The 17182-nt window shown below is 36.2% G+C and overlaps 2 protein-coding genes across 2 annotated transcripts in view; one reads left to right on the forward strand and one right to left on the reverse strand.

Moving 5' to 3' along the window:
* Positions 1 to 1912, forward strand: part of LOC21400794 (microtubule-associated protein TORTIFOLIA1) — a 6964-nt gene extending 5052 nt beyond the window's left edge. Inside the window, exons 7-8 of the mRNA XM_024162840.1 lie at positions 1021 to 1431; positions 1880 to 1912. Of these exons, the coding sequence (XP_024018608.1) occupies positions 1021 to 1431; positions 1880 to 1912 (444 nt within the window). The remainder of the gene's footprint in view (positions 1 to 1020; positions 1432 to 1879) is intronic.
* A 220-nt stretch (positions 1913 to 2132) lies between these two features.
* LOC21400795 (DNA polymerase I B, chloroplastic/mitochondrial) lies at positions 2133 to 10506 on the reverse strand. The gene is made up of 12 exons (XM_010093821.2): positions 10111 to 10506; positions 8285 to 9272; positions 7945 to 8136; positions 6704 to 7386; positions 5318 to 5786; positions 4679 to 4774; positions 4315 to 4407; positions 4046 to 4240; positions 3792 to 3884; positions 3484 to 3696; positions 3293 to 3382; positions 2133 to 2650 (listed from the first exon to the last, which is right to left on the reverse strand). The coding sequence occupies exons 1-12, from the start codon at positions 10278 to 10280 to the stop codon at positions 2489 to 2491; spliced, it is 3444 nt and encodes a 1147-aa protein (XP_010092123.1). The 5' UTR covers positions 10281 to 10506; the 3' UTR covers positions 2133 to 2488.
* Between the last annotated feature and the right edge of the window lie 6676 nt (positions 10507 to 17182).

Here is a 17182-nt window from a genome sequence, read left to right on the forward strand (position 1 = left end):
TTTCTTCGCTTCGCAGTTGGCGGAAATAGTATTAGAACATGGACCAGACGTCTTGGGCATTCCCATGGAGATGAAGAAAGAGATTTTATTAAATCTACACGAAGCTTCTCTAGCCATGGACCCACCAGAGGATTGGGAAGGTGCAATGCCTGACCAAATTGTGATGCAATTGGCATCATCCTGGGGAATTGATGTGCAACAGCATGACAAATAGTTTTTTCCCTATAAATTCATAGCTTTGAGAAATATTTTTATACTTTGTTTTTCATTTAGGCTCCAATACTTGTTTCAAGTCTTGAACCATGAACATTGAGCCGTGTGTATTGAATGTATATTTTTGCCTTGTAACTTCTTGCAAATTTGGACATGAATGTATATTTTTGCCTTGTAACTTCTTTTCAGAATATATCATTGCTGCTTGGTTTTGATCAGAGCTTTTTGACCCTGATTGTGTTAGAACCACAATTCAAACCGTGCGTATTCAATTTTTTTTTTTTACCTCTTGATGGACTGTTATACAAAAGTTATTTCTTGCTCAAAAAACAGAATTTGATGATATTAACAGAAACAGACAATGAAATTTTCATATGTACAAGGTACGCATATCTTGGCGCTCAATACCACAAGATTACATTCAACGCAATCAAAACCTTTTATGATACAGCAGCAGATGAGGCCCTCAGAATAATTTAATTCTTGGCCGTTTGTGACAGACACATCATCTTAGATGATGGAAAATTTCACACCAGCCCTCATATAACTCAATTCCATTGGATTAGCGCTTTACCCGGACTGGCAATCAGATGGCGACTATTTGGATCATCACAGATTTAATCTGCGAAACTAGAGTGAGTAGGAAGCCTCGGATCCAAAGCAGTAATCGCTTACTTTGCGGCATACCAGTTTTGTGCACACTTGGCATCAACAGCAAGATCAACATTGAGGATATTCTTGCCGTCGAAGGGCTTTGACATGCACTCGACAACAATTGCCTTGGCGACCTCGGCTGACTCTGTTAGGTTTGGCGAGGGACCTTCAGCAAGAAGTGTTTGGCAGGCTTCAAAGGACGAGGCAACCTTAGAAGCGATTCGGGTCGCTGGAGAGGACAATGGAGCATCTCGCACAGCCAGAGTAGCCATCCCAGAGTTGACTGCAGAGGCTTTGGGAGATGACAATGTCGAGCAAGAGCGGGACCCAGTTTGGACCTCTTGGACTAATGCAATGGATGCCCTTCAAGTTGGTGATATGGATACAGCCTATGCTGAAGTGTTGTCTACAGGGGATGATCTCTTGCTTGTAAAGCTAATGGACAGATCCGGTCCTGTGATCGACCAACTGACAAATGAAGTAGTGAGCGAAGTAATGCATGCTGTTAATCAGTTTTTGTCAGAGCAGAACTTGTTTGACATCTGTTTGTCTTGGGTTCAACAGGTATTCATATTCCTCAAGTTTTCATTGGCTAGTTTCTTTTAAGAGCTTGTTGATATGCTATGTCACAGAAATGCATTTGATCAGCACTGAAAATCAAGCAACTTTAGCTATACTTCCCTAGACGAGCCTTCTAGTTTTTTGTTTTTTAGTTTGTAAGCATTGAAAATGCTGCTATTTTCTGAATGGAGTGGTTTAATTTCTATGGAAATTCTTCATATATTGGTTTGAGATTAATTGGTCTGATTTTTTTTTTTTTTTTTTTTTTTTTTTTTTCCTTTGCTTCTCTAGCCATGGACCCACCAGAGGATTGGGAAGGTGCAATGCCTGACCAAATTGTGATGCAATTGGCATCATCCTGGGGAATTGATGTGCAACAGCATGACAAATAGTTTTTTCCCTATAAATTCATAGCTTTGAGAAATATTTTTATACTTTGTTTTTCATTTAGGCTCCAATACTTGTTTCAAGTCTTGAACCATGAAACATTGAGCCGTGTGTATTGAATGTATATTTTTGCCTTGTAACTTCTTGCAAATTTGGAAATTAATGTATATTTTTGCCTTGTAACTTCTTTTCAGAATATATCATTGCTGCTTGGTTTTGATCAGAGGTTTTTGACCCTGATTGTGTTTGAACCACAATTCAAACCGTGCGTATTCAAATTTTTTGTGACCTCTTGATGGACTGTTATACAAAAGTTATTTCTTGCTCAAAAAACAGAATTTGATGATATTAACAGAAACAGACAATGAAATTTTCATATGTACAAGGTACGCATATCTTGGCGCTCAATACCACAAGATTACATTCAACGCAATCAAAACCTTTTATGATACAGCAGCAGATGAGGCCCTCAGAATAATTTAATTCTTGGCCGTTTGTGACAGACACATCATCTTAGATGATGGAAAATTTCACACCAGCCTGATATAACTCAATTCCATTGGATTAGCGCTTTACCCGGGCTGGCAATCAGATGGCGATTTTTTGGATCATCACAAATTTAATCTGCGAAACTAGAGTGAGTAGGAAGCCTCGGATCCAAAGCGGTAATCGTTTACTTTGCGGCATACCAGTTTTGTGCACACTTGGCATCAACAGCAAGATCAACATTGAGGATATTCTTGCCGTCGAAGGGCTTTGACATGCACTCGACAACAATTGCCTTGGCGACCTCGGCTGACTCTGATGGCCCTTCCAAGATTACTTCATCATGAACCTGTTGTTGCAAAAATAGAATTTTCAGTCTCTATCAGAGGCCTAGCAAGTAGCAGGTATGAGAAATTAACCGGAAATAAAAAAAAAATGTTTTGAACAAATCAAAAGTAGGGGGAAAAGGCAAAATCCAAATCAGGAAAACGTCTTCCAAAACTAAAACACAGTTTCGACCACTAAAATATGCGTAAAATAACAATTATATCTCTCAAACAATATAAATTTCATAAAACCAACATACTGCTACAAGTGAATTAGTTCAAGGCATGTTTTAGAGAGCTGTTTTTATCGTTTTAGAGGGGCATTTTGGGCATTCTAAAAACATTAACGATCAAGGGGTGTCATAGTTCAAGGCATGTTTTAGAGAGCTGTTTTTATCGGTATAGAGGGGCATTTTGGGCATTCTAAAAACATTAACGATCAAGGGGTGTCATTGTAATATTGATAAAAATCAGGGGATATCAGCGTGATTTTTCCATCCAAATAAAGATGGCTACAGACGGAAAAAGCCAAGTAAATTGCGGGTGATTTAAATGCAGCTAGTAGTAAAACACCAGTTCTAAGAAATTATATTGCCAAACAAAGCAGCGGATGTATGGTATTTAATATGTAATAAATATATGGGCGTGTATGATATGAACTATACCTGTAAAAGCAACCTCCATCCAAGCTCCTTCAAACGTTCATGTTTGGAGATCTCCAACATGGCACACATGGCAACATCAGCAGCACTACCCTGTTACAGTTTATCACTCAATCAGCATGAGAGAGAGAGAGGGCGAGAGAGAGAGAGAGAGAGAGAGAGAGAGAGAGAGAGAGATGGCCTTGAGGAACAACCTGCACGGGTGTATTAATTGCAGCCCTTTCGATGTGACCTCTTTGAGCATAAGTAGAGGTTTCCATTGAAGGGAACCAGCGGGCACGTCCTAGCAAGGTTCGAACACATCTGTCACGGCGAGCTTCCTCTTTACGCTTCTCTTGCCATCTTCGCACTTCTTGCCTTTCTTTGTACCAGAGTTCAACAGTTTTCTTTGCTTCTTCCAGAGAAACCTGAGACCCATAATAGCTGATTGAATCAATCTTTACATTAGGCAAAAAGAGAGAAATAAAAATAGCAACAATATGTTGTGAACTTCCGTCGGTACCTTCCAATCCCGGGCAAGTCCAACTGGAGTTTTCCCATATGCAATTGAAAAGTTGAGCATTTTCGCTTTTCTTCTTTCAGAACCAAATGCATCCTTGAAAAGAAAAATACACACACATGTATCGTGAGTTAAAAAACCGAGTCGAACTGAATAGCTCTAAATTTTTCCAATTAAGTGATCTAACTTAAGCTAATTAAACCAACTTATTTGAATATAGTTTAAAATTTGTTTTAAATGAATCAGCAAAAATTTACCTTCAGCAATGGAACTGGAGGTTTGTCTTCTCCAGGTTGAGGATCCCACTCAAGAAGAACCTGTTTTGTCTCAACGGCTTCACGAATATGGGCATACATATTCATTGCTGTCCTCGAATGAAAATCTCCACCAGCTTCGAACGCCTCCAACATGCTCTTACAATCGGCCAGATGAGCCAGAATCCGAAGTTCCAACTGCGATACCAGCAGATATCAATAAACAAATGAAACTCAATTTAGGAACCACCCTCGCAATACCAATAACTCACCTGTCCATAGTCAGCAACAATAAGGGAATTTCCAGGTGCGGCTATAAATGCTTGACGGATCTTATATCGGTCTTTCTCCAGAGCAGGTTGATTCTGATTCAGCAAAATAGGAAAAAGAATAAATAAAAAGTGATCACCATCCAAATCTCCAATGTAGTTTGGGTATTGGCAACAGATAGGTTGAAGAACCAAATAATTTATTGGACATGAAGCTGAACGAAAAATCAACGGAAACTATGACCACTCGAGCTCGATCCCTGGTTGCTCAGTGTGGTGGTAAAGTTTAGAGTTTACAAGAATTTATGCCATGCTCATACTTGAACTGAATCTAACAATAGTTTCAATTTCAAGTGGAGAAAACAACCTGCAAATTGGGCCTCCTAGCAGATAAGCGCCCGGTTTCTGTATTGATGTTTAGCGAGCAATGAATACGCTCATCCTTGCCTGATATATTGCGGCCCTGTGGTACACAGAAAACAGCATATACCTCCAATTAGTTTAAAGCCATGAGCGTATACCTGCAATTAGTTTAAAGCCTTGACTATTTGTTTCCCACAACGTTATAAGAAATCCATAAAGGTACGGCCTCTGACATTATATAGAATTTGCCAGTAATAAATAGGAATTGAAAAGATGGTGTTATTTGGGAAAATTCCGTAGAAAGCTGGAAATAGGGCTGAAAATGGAGAATTCCAACCACACATTCTCCCAAAAACACTAGAGACATGGAGAAATTATCCACTTCCTATACAGGAATTCAATAGAAACAAAGACATGGCGAACGACTCTTGACAGTCAAAGCAAACCCTTTCATTCGGAACCAAAGAACGGTCAAAGCAAACCCTTTTATTCGGAATTAAAGAATTCATAATGAATCAAACATCCCCAAGTAGGATCCGAACCTCCAACCACTCAATTAAAAGCTTACTGCTATACATTTTGCATATATGAATTAAAAAGATGGTCAAGAGAAGTACTACAGCATGGTAACAGAAAAATTTACCTGCAAAGGGAGGATGAAGTTGGAAATTAGTGAATCAATGGCACAAACTTCACACAGAGCAGCAATGGCATGGCATGCTTCTCTTCCCTCCTCCTCCGTATCAAATGCTTCCAATGCTGTTCCATAAGCAGAATTGCTCACTTCTTGCTTTTCTGGTTCTTGCTTTTCAGAAATTTCATCCACGCTTGCATCAATATCACCTTCGACTTCGACACTGGACTCTGAGTGTTCGGCATCACCCGTGAAATCAAATTCTGCAGAGACCGTCCCAGCCAAAATCTTTAGGGCGTTTATGCTGGTTGAGGGCCAACCACTCGCTGTGTACATCTCCACAGGGAAATTAGCTTCAATTTTATGTATTGTGATATTGTGAAATTTTAATGGAGCCTTCTTTCCTTCTTCAATCACTTGATCAACATTTGGAACTTTAAAAGTCTTCTCCAGGGGAAGACTCTCATCAGGGTTCTTTCTGCCACAGGAAATAACCAAGTAATTAGAGATTCTCTTGGGAAACAGTATCATGATAATACTTTTAATTGACATTTTCTGGCTCTAGAATAGCATAAAAGTTGCATTTTCTACACAAATTGAGGAAAAAATAATCAAGAGTCCCATGCGACCAATATGGTTTAAATAAAACTTTATCACTGTATAGATAGATCTTATTGTCCACATATAGCTAGGAACTCCACAATAATGATATTCTTCACAAAGATTTCACTTTTGTGCATAGATCTCTGGCATACTGACAGTTTAGTCCACATAAATTTTGCAGGGAAGCCATAAAGCAAATAATCGTTCTGCTCCTCTACACGTGTAGTCATTAGAAAAGAGATATATATATATATATGTATGTATCTGCAGCTTTGACATTTGCATAACGCATTAAACACCTGCAAGATTAAGAAATACCATGACAACAACTTCTGAAAATACACATGAGATGAAAATATAGGTTTTAGCCTCCCAAAAATAAAAAAAATAAAAAAAGAGTTTACTTTTAAGAGAAAGATACAGCTTTGCAACTTGGCAGCAAGTAATACAAAACCACCGGTTCCGGCATGTTGACTTTAACCAGTAAACTTGACAGCAGAAAAATTCAAACTTATAAAGAGCGTGAAGACATTTCAAGACGAAGAAATTGAAAAATATGAGACCAGGATTCTATCATGTCAATATTGCAAACAACATACATCCTTGTTACATGTCATAAAGTGCATTTACCATTGTTATAACCAAGGCCCGTCAGTAAGCTAATAAGTATTTCTGACAGTACAGACGCATAAGAGACCAATCTCGTAAACTAGCCACGAGAAGATCTAACCTTCTAAAACCATCATAATCAGATCTTGAAAGATGCTTATCTCAAAAACACGTATCATTTACCTGTTCTGAATCCCACCGAAAAGGAGCTGGCGCAGTTGTGTATCACTTCCAACATTCATGTACTTGGTATCTGGACAATACTTGGAAGCCCACTTGCGGAACCTGTTAACAGCAACCTCTTGCTCCCTCTTTGCTAACTTTTCCATCTCAGCAAGATATGCCCGATCAACCAGCATCCCCTCAGTCTCCATTTTAGCTAGAAGCTCGCCAAACGGACGCCAGTATTTTTCATAAAAATCAAGCATAGATTTTCCAGGGGCTGCCTTGCCATTAATTTGCCATGACTTATTTGATAGTTTTCTTCTCAAACTCACATAAAGCTTACGCGTACTAATTGCATCTAGGGCAGAATAACAGATCCAAGGCACCCGCTCTTCTCTTTGTAGCACCTCGACCGGCGCAATAGTAGTCAATTTGCCTTCAGTTCCATCTTTCTTTAACTTTTTTCTGCCAAATATGGTTTTCATTGACACTTTACCCATTAAATCCTTTTCATTGAAGAGTAGCCCAGAGTCAGACATGGTAATTGGGTCACCCGTAAGTGCTTCAAGAGAATAACCACCCATTGCACGCCTTGATGAATCCCACAGACGAGCCATATGCATTGTGTCAGCGTGAAAACCAGAAAGTTTAAGACCATAGTTCTCTATAATATGGCTGTCAAAGCTATAATTGTGCCAAACCTACAAAGTGTACAAGTAATGTAATTATTCAATCCTATTTCTCAATCAAGTACGCCCCTTGGTTTGCACCAGCCAGGGTGAATACAAGGAAAAATCAACGCTGATTAAAAGAAACTGGATGTTGCCATAAGGTTATTACGGACTCATCAATGTGACATTGGCCAAAAACGGTATTAGGAGATCTTACAGAAGAAGGCTGGGGGTAGAGAGTTGGATACAGGACAACATTTAAGTAGATTGCAAATAATTGAGGACAACAAATGATTAAGAGAAACTCAATCAATAGAAAACAACAGTCTTGATCTATGATTGGCATATAAATGTTAATAAATCTCAGAAAGAACAAGGTTTACAACAATGTACTAGGCCCAAACCATGAGAGGATAACTAAGTAGCTACTTGTTCATATAGTCTTCAGCGAATTTCAGTTCAGATTATTGTACAGATAAGGCAATTCAATTGACAATTTATCAAAACCTCAATATTTACTTATTAGTAATTAAAGCACATACCAAGATCTCTATGGATCAAGATAACTAAATCGGCAAGATAAACTACCTTTTTAATGGAAGGATCTTCAAAAAATGGGGCAAACTCAGTTAAAATTTTCTTTCCGTCACCATCAAGCAAATCTACCCAGATACAAGACTTCCCATTTCCAAAATCAGCTTCTGGTCCGCAGTAAATACTGAAACATATAATCTCCCCATGATCAACTGGAGTTTCGTCCTTCACATCAATCTTGGCCACCTATTAACATTATCAAAAGCAACGATATAGGATCTCAATTCTCTACATATAACAATATGTCCATAGCCAAGAGGTAAGCATGAAAGGCAATGGCTTTTAGTGGTTCTAAGTCAGCTGAAAAAGGTAACTTGTAGTAGAATTTGCATACCTCCGTATCACACGCATGGACAAGATGCCTGTAAGAGTTAGTAAGCAACTGGACAACTTTCCTCGCAACAGGGACACTATTTACAACAAGAACTTTGTTGTATAATTTAACAAGCTCCCCACGAATATTTGGAGTCTTCTTAGGCTGGACTACCTCTGTTGAACCTTGCTCTGGCAATAATTCCGACTGACTTGAACCATTAATTATATGACCATTGATCTTGTTCACATCTAGAGCAAAATCTTCGGCACTAACATCATGCATTCCAATTGGAGCAGGCACCTGATCCAAATCAAATTTTTGCTGTGGCTTTGCAACCCTTTTCTCAACATTAGGAAGTGTGTTATTCCTTGATTTTGGACCATCGGTCTTGTTCATATCTAGAGCAAAATCTTCGGCAGTAACATCATGCATTCCATTTGGAGCAAGCACCTGATTGGAATCAAGTTTTTGCTGCAGCTTCGCAACCATTTTCTCAACATTAGGAGGCGTATTATTCCTTGATTTTGGTTTCTGTGATAACTTTGCATTCCTCACGCCAACTGCTTCATCACAATGTACCTTATCTTGCCCCAAATGGTTGGAATCATGAGGAGGCCTTTCAGATCCTTTATCAAAATAAGAAGGCACGGTCTTCATCTTGTGTTGTGCTTGCGATATTGTCTCCTTCCAAGTGTCCATTTCAGTGAAAGGCACAGTTAAATTTCCCTTACTATCAAAATTCCTTCCATCAGAAAATTCGTAAGGTTTGTGTTCAACATTCTTTTTCGTATTCATTTGACAGTAGGTGATACTCACCACACCATCTGTACACTTTACATTAGGGACTTCCATTCTGTTTCTTTTATACACTTCAGCCTGTTCTTGCCAAGACTGTTTAGTCCCAATTTTGTGTCGCGGTAAGGGATTTCCTTCAACCAATGGATTGGTGAAAGAAACACTACACATGGAAGTATTTACAGAACTCTGGTTTTTGCAGATATCACGCCTGCAATTTGTTTCAGTGCCAATACAAAAGAGAGCAAAATGTTAATAAGAGTGGCAATTTCTATTTCCATTATAGGCACAAGAGTAACAGATAACCCCTTTAAGCAGGTAACACTATTAAGTCACACTTCCCCTCTCATCTTCAACTTTATTTCAACTAATTTGTTCCCGTGCTTAATCTTTCTTAAGTTTTCCATAGTGTAAAAAAAAAAGTCCAAATATCCCTCGACATCAAGAGTGTAATGCTCAAGAAACCAAGTGTAAACACAAAATTTGAAATAAACAGATACAACCCAATAAATACAAATAAAAAAAAAATCTACAACTTCTCAAAGGGAGCTCCTTTTCTTTAACCAACCCAGAAACCTTACCACAAGTGTTCCACTCACGAAGCAACAGGACAACATTTGACACAAAAGAATCAAAGGAAAAAAAAAAAAAAAAAAACAACAACAACAACGACACACACACAATACACTAGCATGGGCTGAACTAGTGCTAAAAAAATTAAGATTGGCTAAAATTCAACTTAACCCCTTTTACACTGGTCACCATCTCATTATCAACTCTATTTCAACTCATTCCTTCTATGCTTGTATATTTTCCAAGTTTTCCAGTGTAGCATCAAGAAACCACGACTAAGCACACATATTTTGCAATAACATACACAACCCAAGCAAAAAAAAAAAAAAAACCATTGAACTCACAGAGAGAAAAAAAAAAAAAAATTGGCACAAAAGAATCCCACCAACAAAAAAGAAAAATAAAGAGAACCCAGATAGAAAAACCAACAGAAATCCGAAATAACACAAGAAAAGAAGTGATATTCAGAACCGAACCTGTGGACGGCCTCGGAATAAGCTGAGAGAGGGCGAGCAGAAGAAGAAGAGGAATAGGAGTGAGCCACAAAGGAGAAGCAAGAGGAAGGCCTCTTGAGGAGAGAGAAGTGAGAAGGGAAGGCGGGACCCAGTGGGCCGCAATACGAGGCGCCGGTGGCCATGGCCTCCATGAGTCTCCCGCAATGGGTCAAACGGCAAGGACCAGCCAGAGTTGTATTGTTATGGGTTTGGTTCGACAGTGGCAAAACCCGTAAAAAAGGGTCGGTTTGAGGCGCTTATTGGGGGTTTTTGGTTGGTTGGCCCGAGGCTATAGCAGAGCAGGGTATGGCCATAGATAGAGACTGAAGAGAGAGTTGAAGAAGAAGAAGAAGAAGAAGAAGAAGAAGAGAAGGCTAAAACCCTGCGGCTCTGAGAGGGAAAATCTCATTGTGTTGTTATGTTTTGTTTGTGTACGGACAAACAATTTTTCTGGCTGCCAGCTGTTCGTCCCTTGCTTATTGGCAATTTGGCATTTGTCGTTCGGCTGTTACCATTAGTGTTCGTTTCACCGATTCGAGTTTAGAATTAAAATTTTGTTACAGGAAAAAAATTTTAAAAATAATTACATCTAATTTTTTTACTACAGTAAAAAATTCTCACATAAAATCACATCTGAACTCGAATTATACACTTAAATCAACAAAATAAATGGACACTAAAATATTTCAATTTAAAATTAAAGTTTTATTACGGTACAAAATTTTAAAAAATAATTATATTTAATTTTTTTATTAAAATAAAAAAATTTTATATAAAATTATATTTTAATTAAAATTAAAAATTTAAATCAGTAAATTAAACGGACTGTAAATTATTTTTTGTGCTGGCTCTTAAATTTTTCATTTTGGCGATTTATCCTCCGAAATTGTCATGTTATTTTGATATGGCAGAAATTAATAGTGTTGTTTAAATTGGTGACGGAAAAATGAGGTTAGTTGTTTAAAAGGGTTCCGATCAGTAAATAGGTTCAAACTATGATGGTTTGAACTTTTATAGTTTGGAATAAAAATTTTGAAATATGTGGTTTAAATTTTAGTTTAAAATATTAAAAACAAGAAGGGGCTTCTCTTTTTAGTTCAAAACATTAAAAAATTTTGCCTAGTGCTAGTTTAAAACAACTTTTTCATTCAAACCACTTAAACTTGTGTATCAATCAGCACCAAAACAAAAGTTCAGAGATTAACTTGTCAAAGTATTACGGGTGTGAAAACAATGTGATGGGTATTTTTGTCAAGAATTTAAATGGAGTTTAGCACTTTGAATCATATTGCAAAAGATTTAACAAATTTAGGTAATTAAGCGCAAAATTAAAAGTTTAGAAGGTAAATTGTGAATAGACAAAAAGTTTAATAAGACGTTATAGACCTATAGTGCTGAAAACTCTATTTGGTATTATTCATATTGTTAATTATTCTGTTGAAAATTAATTTTTTTTAAGAAATAAGTGATTGGATAATTTAGAGAAAATTAAAAATTTTGAGAAGTTAAATAAAAAAATTGAATTTTTAAGCTGAAAATTTCTTTTTGTAAACTTTATATTTGTTAATTAAAATAATTGATAGATATCGTATTTATAAATAAATTTGATATTTATTAATACATTTTATGTTTAATGAGTAAATATGTTCTATTTAAATTCATTTTATGTTGGTTGTTATTTTCAATTTTTTATTTTCGATAAAATGATACTTGTTACCAGAACACCAGTGGCATGTCATCATCGGAATTTTAACGAGCTAAAAATTGATATTAGTGTATTATCCTATTTCATCAATAATCAAAGGAAATGTGTAGTCTTCAATAATAATATAGAGTCCTGTTCTTAACATCAATATATATATATATATGTATATATTTATAGCCCTGTTGTTATTACTAATTGTGTTATTTCCTCTTTATTGCCGTTTCATGATTGTCGTCATTTACCAGGATGTCGCTGCCACCATTTTCGTCGTTCGCTCATTTGGGAGCTTTTTTACTTCATTGTCGTTTCTTGTTTGACGTTATTTTCTATTTGATTGTCATTTATTTTTATCGCCGTTTCCTTTTTATTATCGTTTATCATGGTGAAATCGGACCCAAATAGAGATAAAAGATGGAAGAGAATGACTGCAGAAAAAAGAGTGACCTCAAAGATTTCTTTAATGGAGGTAATTATATGATTGGTAAACGATGAAGTGTAAATGATATAACTAGTAAATAACTGCCTACACCTTGGAAATAACTGTGAATTTCTTCCCAATTAGCCGATCTATGAAAATATATTTTTTTCTCCAAAAAGGAATAATTATATTTGGCTTTGGTTCCTGTGATATATACTTTGATAACTTGCTTTATGCAACCATTGATGTGATTTATGTGTAAATATATCGATAAGATTAGAGAGGAACGCTTGCCAAGGGATATGACCTACAAAGGAAATAAAAGGAGAAAGGTTTCAAATACAGTATGGTTAAGGTGAGTTGTATTCTAAGGTCTCGTTTATTTCACCGATTTAAATTTGCAGTTTTAGATTTTTACAGTAAAAAGTTTTTAAAAAATGTCACAATAACTTTTTTTGCTACAGTGAAAAGCTCTCAGAAAATGTCACATCTCAGCTTGAATTGAAAACTCGAATCCATAAAGTGAACGAGGCCTAAGGGTATGTTTAGTTCGCTGATTCAAATTTTTAATTTGAGTTAAGATGTGACTTTATGAGAGAGCTTTTTACTGTAGCAAAAAAGTTAGATGTCACTATTTCTGAGAGTTTTTTACTGTACTAAAACTCGAATCGGTGAAATGAACAGAAAAGTTTTAATTTTTGAGATTTCTTATCATATCTCTGTAACGGATATAATAAATCCGAGTCTCGTATCATTTAACTATAAGAATAAACACCACCTTAAAATAATATTAAACAACTCCAACGTTTCAAGTTGGTTGCTTTTTAGATGTGTCTATCTTAACCTTCGCTATTAATATTTTATTTCTAAACTACATATTTTGTCAATGAACTTCCCTATCTAAAACCCCATCGTGCTGGTAATGCCCTTTGATGTATTTATGTTATTTTCACGTTTTTTTTTTCCTCGTTGTATTGTTTTTTTTTTTAACAAACTTTTGTGATTTTATTTTCCATTTATTAAATAGTTTGTGTTAGGAGCAAGCTAGGATATGATAAGAGTTGCTTTCTGGGTGCCGACTTATGCGGTCTGTGAAATTTAATATGTCATAGTACTTTTGTGAGATATGTTTTTTTTTTAGTTGCAATGAGTTGCAAAACTTTTTATGTTTTTTTCCCTCCTTTTAAGAATGACAGAGGAGATTCTTTGTTCAATTGTTCCATTGTGTCACGTTTGAGCCTAAGAACCAACATTCTCTCAAGAACATGGAGAGATTTGTGGAAAACGTCGCTGAAGAAACTCGATTTTGACGAGAAAAACATGCCGGGGCTCCGAATCAGGGCCTTCACAAGATACGTCGAGCATGTTTTATCTCTCGATTGCGGAACCGAGATAAAGTCCTTTAGGGTTAAACGTTATTTTCCAGCTAAACAAAAATACAATTTCATGGTTGATACATGGATAAAATATGCCCCAAAGAAGAAAGTTCAAAACCTTGAGATAGACTTTTCCAAAAAAGAACCTAATTATATCTATGACTACTACAAAATTTTTAAATTTCTTGATTGGTCGCTTCCCAAGAAGAACAAGGAAAAAGACACCTTAAAGCACTTGACTTTGAGCTCTTGTTTATTAGAATTTCCAAGGTAAAAAAAAAAAAAAAAAATTTGTGGGGTTTTATTTCACTTACGTCCTTGACTCTAAAAAAAACTGAAGTGGATGAAGAAAATTTGTTGCACATGTTATCTTGTTGCTCGTCACTTTGAGTGGTTGAGTCTTGAACAATGCTATTCTTTTAGAAGTTTGAGGTTCGCTAGTTTATCATGTGACACTCTTAAGTTGAAGCACTTGGGCATATTTAGGTGTCGTTTTCAATAAGAGTTCGATATTCGTGAAGCCAAGAATTTGATGTCGTTTGAGTATTCTGGAAACAGTTACGCGCATTTTGTTGATGTATTCGTGTCATGATTTGAATCGTGATTCGTGATTCGCTATAATATTTTTTCTCACAAAAAACACACGTAAATCGAGAATAATTCTGAATCTGTGAACCAAACGTCCACAGCTTTTACCCCAAGGAGCACCAATTAAAAGGGTTTCCTTGTGTAAGGTACATGCATTTAACCAAGATGACTTTTAAAATTATGCCCCTGCTAGCCTTGCAAGAGATTTTCCTCAACTTGAATCATTGTTATTCACCTTCACAGCCAATTCTGAGATAACTTTCGAAGTATTATCTTTTTCCTTTCTTCCTTTTTTTTTCTTTTTTTCTTTTTATGTCGTTTCCTCTGTGTCATATCTTATGTGTGTATCTTACAATCAACTCAGTATTTTCTTATCCATTTCCTTTTATGTCACTTTAATAATATTACTCAACGTCAATTAAAATTTCATATCACTTTAATTAAAAAGTCATGACAGTTAAAAGATTTTAATTGATGTAGTATGATCTTATTGAATGGACACAATATCCTTTGATTTTTATAATCCTTATAAGCGACTTTTATTTTATTACGAAAATTTGGTAATATGTGAAAAGAATAACCGTTAAAATTGTCATACATAATACATACATTTATATATATTTATTGGATATGATTGACAATTAAAAATTCTTTTCTATCGTAGGATATTTTTATACCCTGCCACAATGTTCTTTATTATTTTTATGTTGTGATAATAAAATCTTTAAAAACTAGCTCTCTTTATCACAAGTAGTGGTGTATTATCATGAGAATAAATCAAAAGGTACTTAACATATATGCACCCTGAACTTTTTATGGTTTGTAAGTTGCCCTTAAATTTTTAATTTTTGCAAAATTACGCTCTGGACTTTAAAAAAGTGCTGTAAAGTATCCCCAAGTAAATGGCTTCTACATAAATGTCTGATCTCACGTGTTATATGAGCTTGTTTGAAGGAAAACACTGATATTTGAGTCATGATCAAGTTTCTTTTAAAATTTTAGCATTATTTATCGATTTGGAGGCACTTTGCAAGCATAATTAAATGATTAGAAGGCAACTTGCCAATTCAGTAAGTTTAAGAGGCAAAAAGCACCCAAAAAAAGAAAACCCTAAAAATAAAAATGTCAGAAAGGAAGGTTCTTGGCACTTTATTTCATTGAACTTTCGTACTTTGGCCATAAATAGCCACGTGAACTTTTTACTTTTGATAGTTTATTCCTTAAACTTGTCAAACAATGTCAATATTATGGCCCAAATTTATCACCCGCTTAAATTCGTTAATTATTAAAATTAAAAATTTAGAGGATAATTTATTAAAAAGTGATTCTATTTATACACATCTCTTTATTCTTCATATCTTTTTTAATTAAATTTCTTAGAAAAGACTCATATAAAACACAAAAAAAGATGATTATAATAGATTTAATTACATAATTAAATTTTATTATAAAAATAATGTTATTTTATTTTTTCCCTTCACACACCCCACATGTGTAATGACTGAGAAAATTTTAGACCTTAAATAATACAATTCATGTATTTTTAAGCCAAGAATTTTCTTAGAAAATATTATGTTATATTGTGAATGGAGGATTTATGGAATTAATATATGTATTCCTAAATTCTATAGCAAATTTCATGTTAAGTTCATGTTTCGATCAAGTAAATTCGATCGATAAATTCTCGCCGTATTTTAAGGCGGAATAATTTTCAGTACAAGTATAGTTTGAGAATCTTAATTTCAAGAATCTCTAAGCACAGCACGATGTTAGCGGCGTATAAAAAAAAACGCACTAACATTTTAAAAGAAGAAAAAAAAAATCCTTAATTGCCAGACAGTTAGGTTAAAGTCACAAGATAAATACCTATAGTAGATGGATACAATATGAGCTCGGGAGTTGACACTGTCAGAAACGTCATTCTCGGGATAGAATACAGAAAATTAAAATTTAGAATTTGTTCAGTCTAAAATTAATTTCAAGACTTGAAACAGTTTGAAATATTACGCGAGTAAGAATATAAAACAATATTGAATTATTCAGAAATTGATATTGGACTGTAAGTAGTAGATTAACTTACGTGAGCTAAACTAATTACCTCTAATCAGTATAAATTTAATCTGTTTAGAGGAAATAATTGAGGATAAGATCAGGCACGTAATCTTACCTTAATCAGATACTTTATATAGTGAAATTTTTAGGGTTCTTGCACTTTCTTTCTCTTATTCTCGCTCATTCTCTCTCTCCTCTCACGTTCTCTCTCACACAAACCATCAATGGCCAAATACTCAAGTTAAGATTCCGACCTCCATTTTTGACACCACCGGTGTCAATAGAAAGATCTCGACGAGCTGAGTTCAACGACATGCGGCACGACCTCCAACTCCGCCGGAATCAGCCGCAATCGCCGGCGGAAGTTCCGAAATTCCCATTTCTTCCCGTCGTGATATCTCCGCCATCCGACCTCCGATTGAGATGATTTCAGTCCCTATGGACTCAGTACAGCGAGACGAAGAAAACCCATCCATTTTCACAGCTCGATTCTGGCTGGAGCACCGCCGTCCGTGGTGGTCGGAATCGCCGCCGCCGCCGCCGTCGTTTCTCTCTCTCCAGGCCGTCGTGGATGTCACCGCCCCCACCAATCAACTCAGAAGCCGACGTCCAGTAGATCCCGACCAGCAGCCACCGTCGCCGTCGCAGTTTGGCCGGAAAACGGAGCCACTACCGTCGTCCGTGGAGGGAAGAGGTGGTTCCGACGATCTAACCGTTGGATCGTAGTGAATTTGGTGTCACAACACTCAGAAGGAAACGGGTAAGAAAACCCCTCATCCAATTTTAAGAATTGATGGCCGGAATTGTGAGATTTGAGTCGTCGGATTTTACCGACGTTGCCGGTCCCGATAGGCACTGTTACAGGCCGAATGGTGTGAAATTGACCGCACCAATGGACTCAGAAGGGTCAAGTTA

This window comes from Morus notabilis, unplaced genomic scaffold, assembly GCF_000414095.1.
Source record: "Morus notabilis unplaced genomic scaffold, ASM41409v2 Scaffold946, whole genome shotgun sequence".
Lineage (NCBI taxonomy): Eukaryota > Viridiplantae > Streptophyta > Magnoliopsida > Rosales > Moraceae > Morus > Morus notabilis.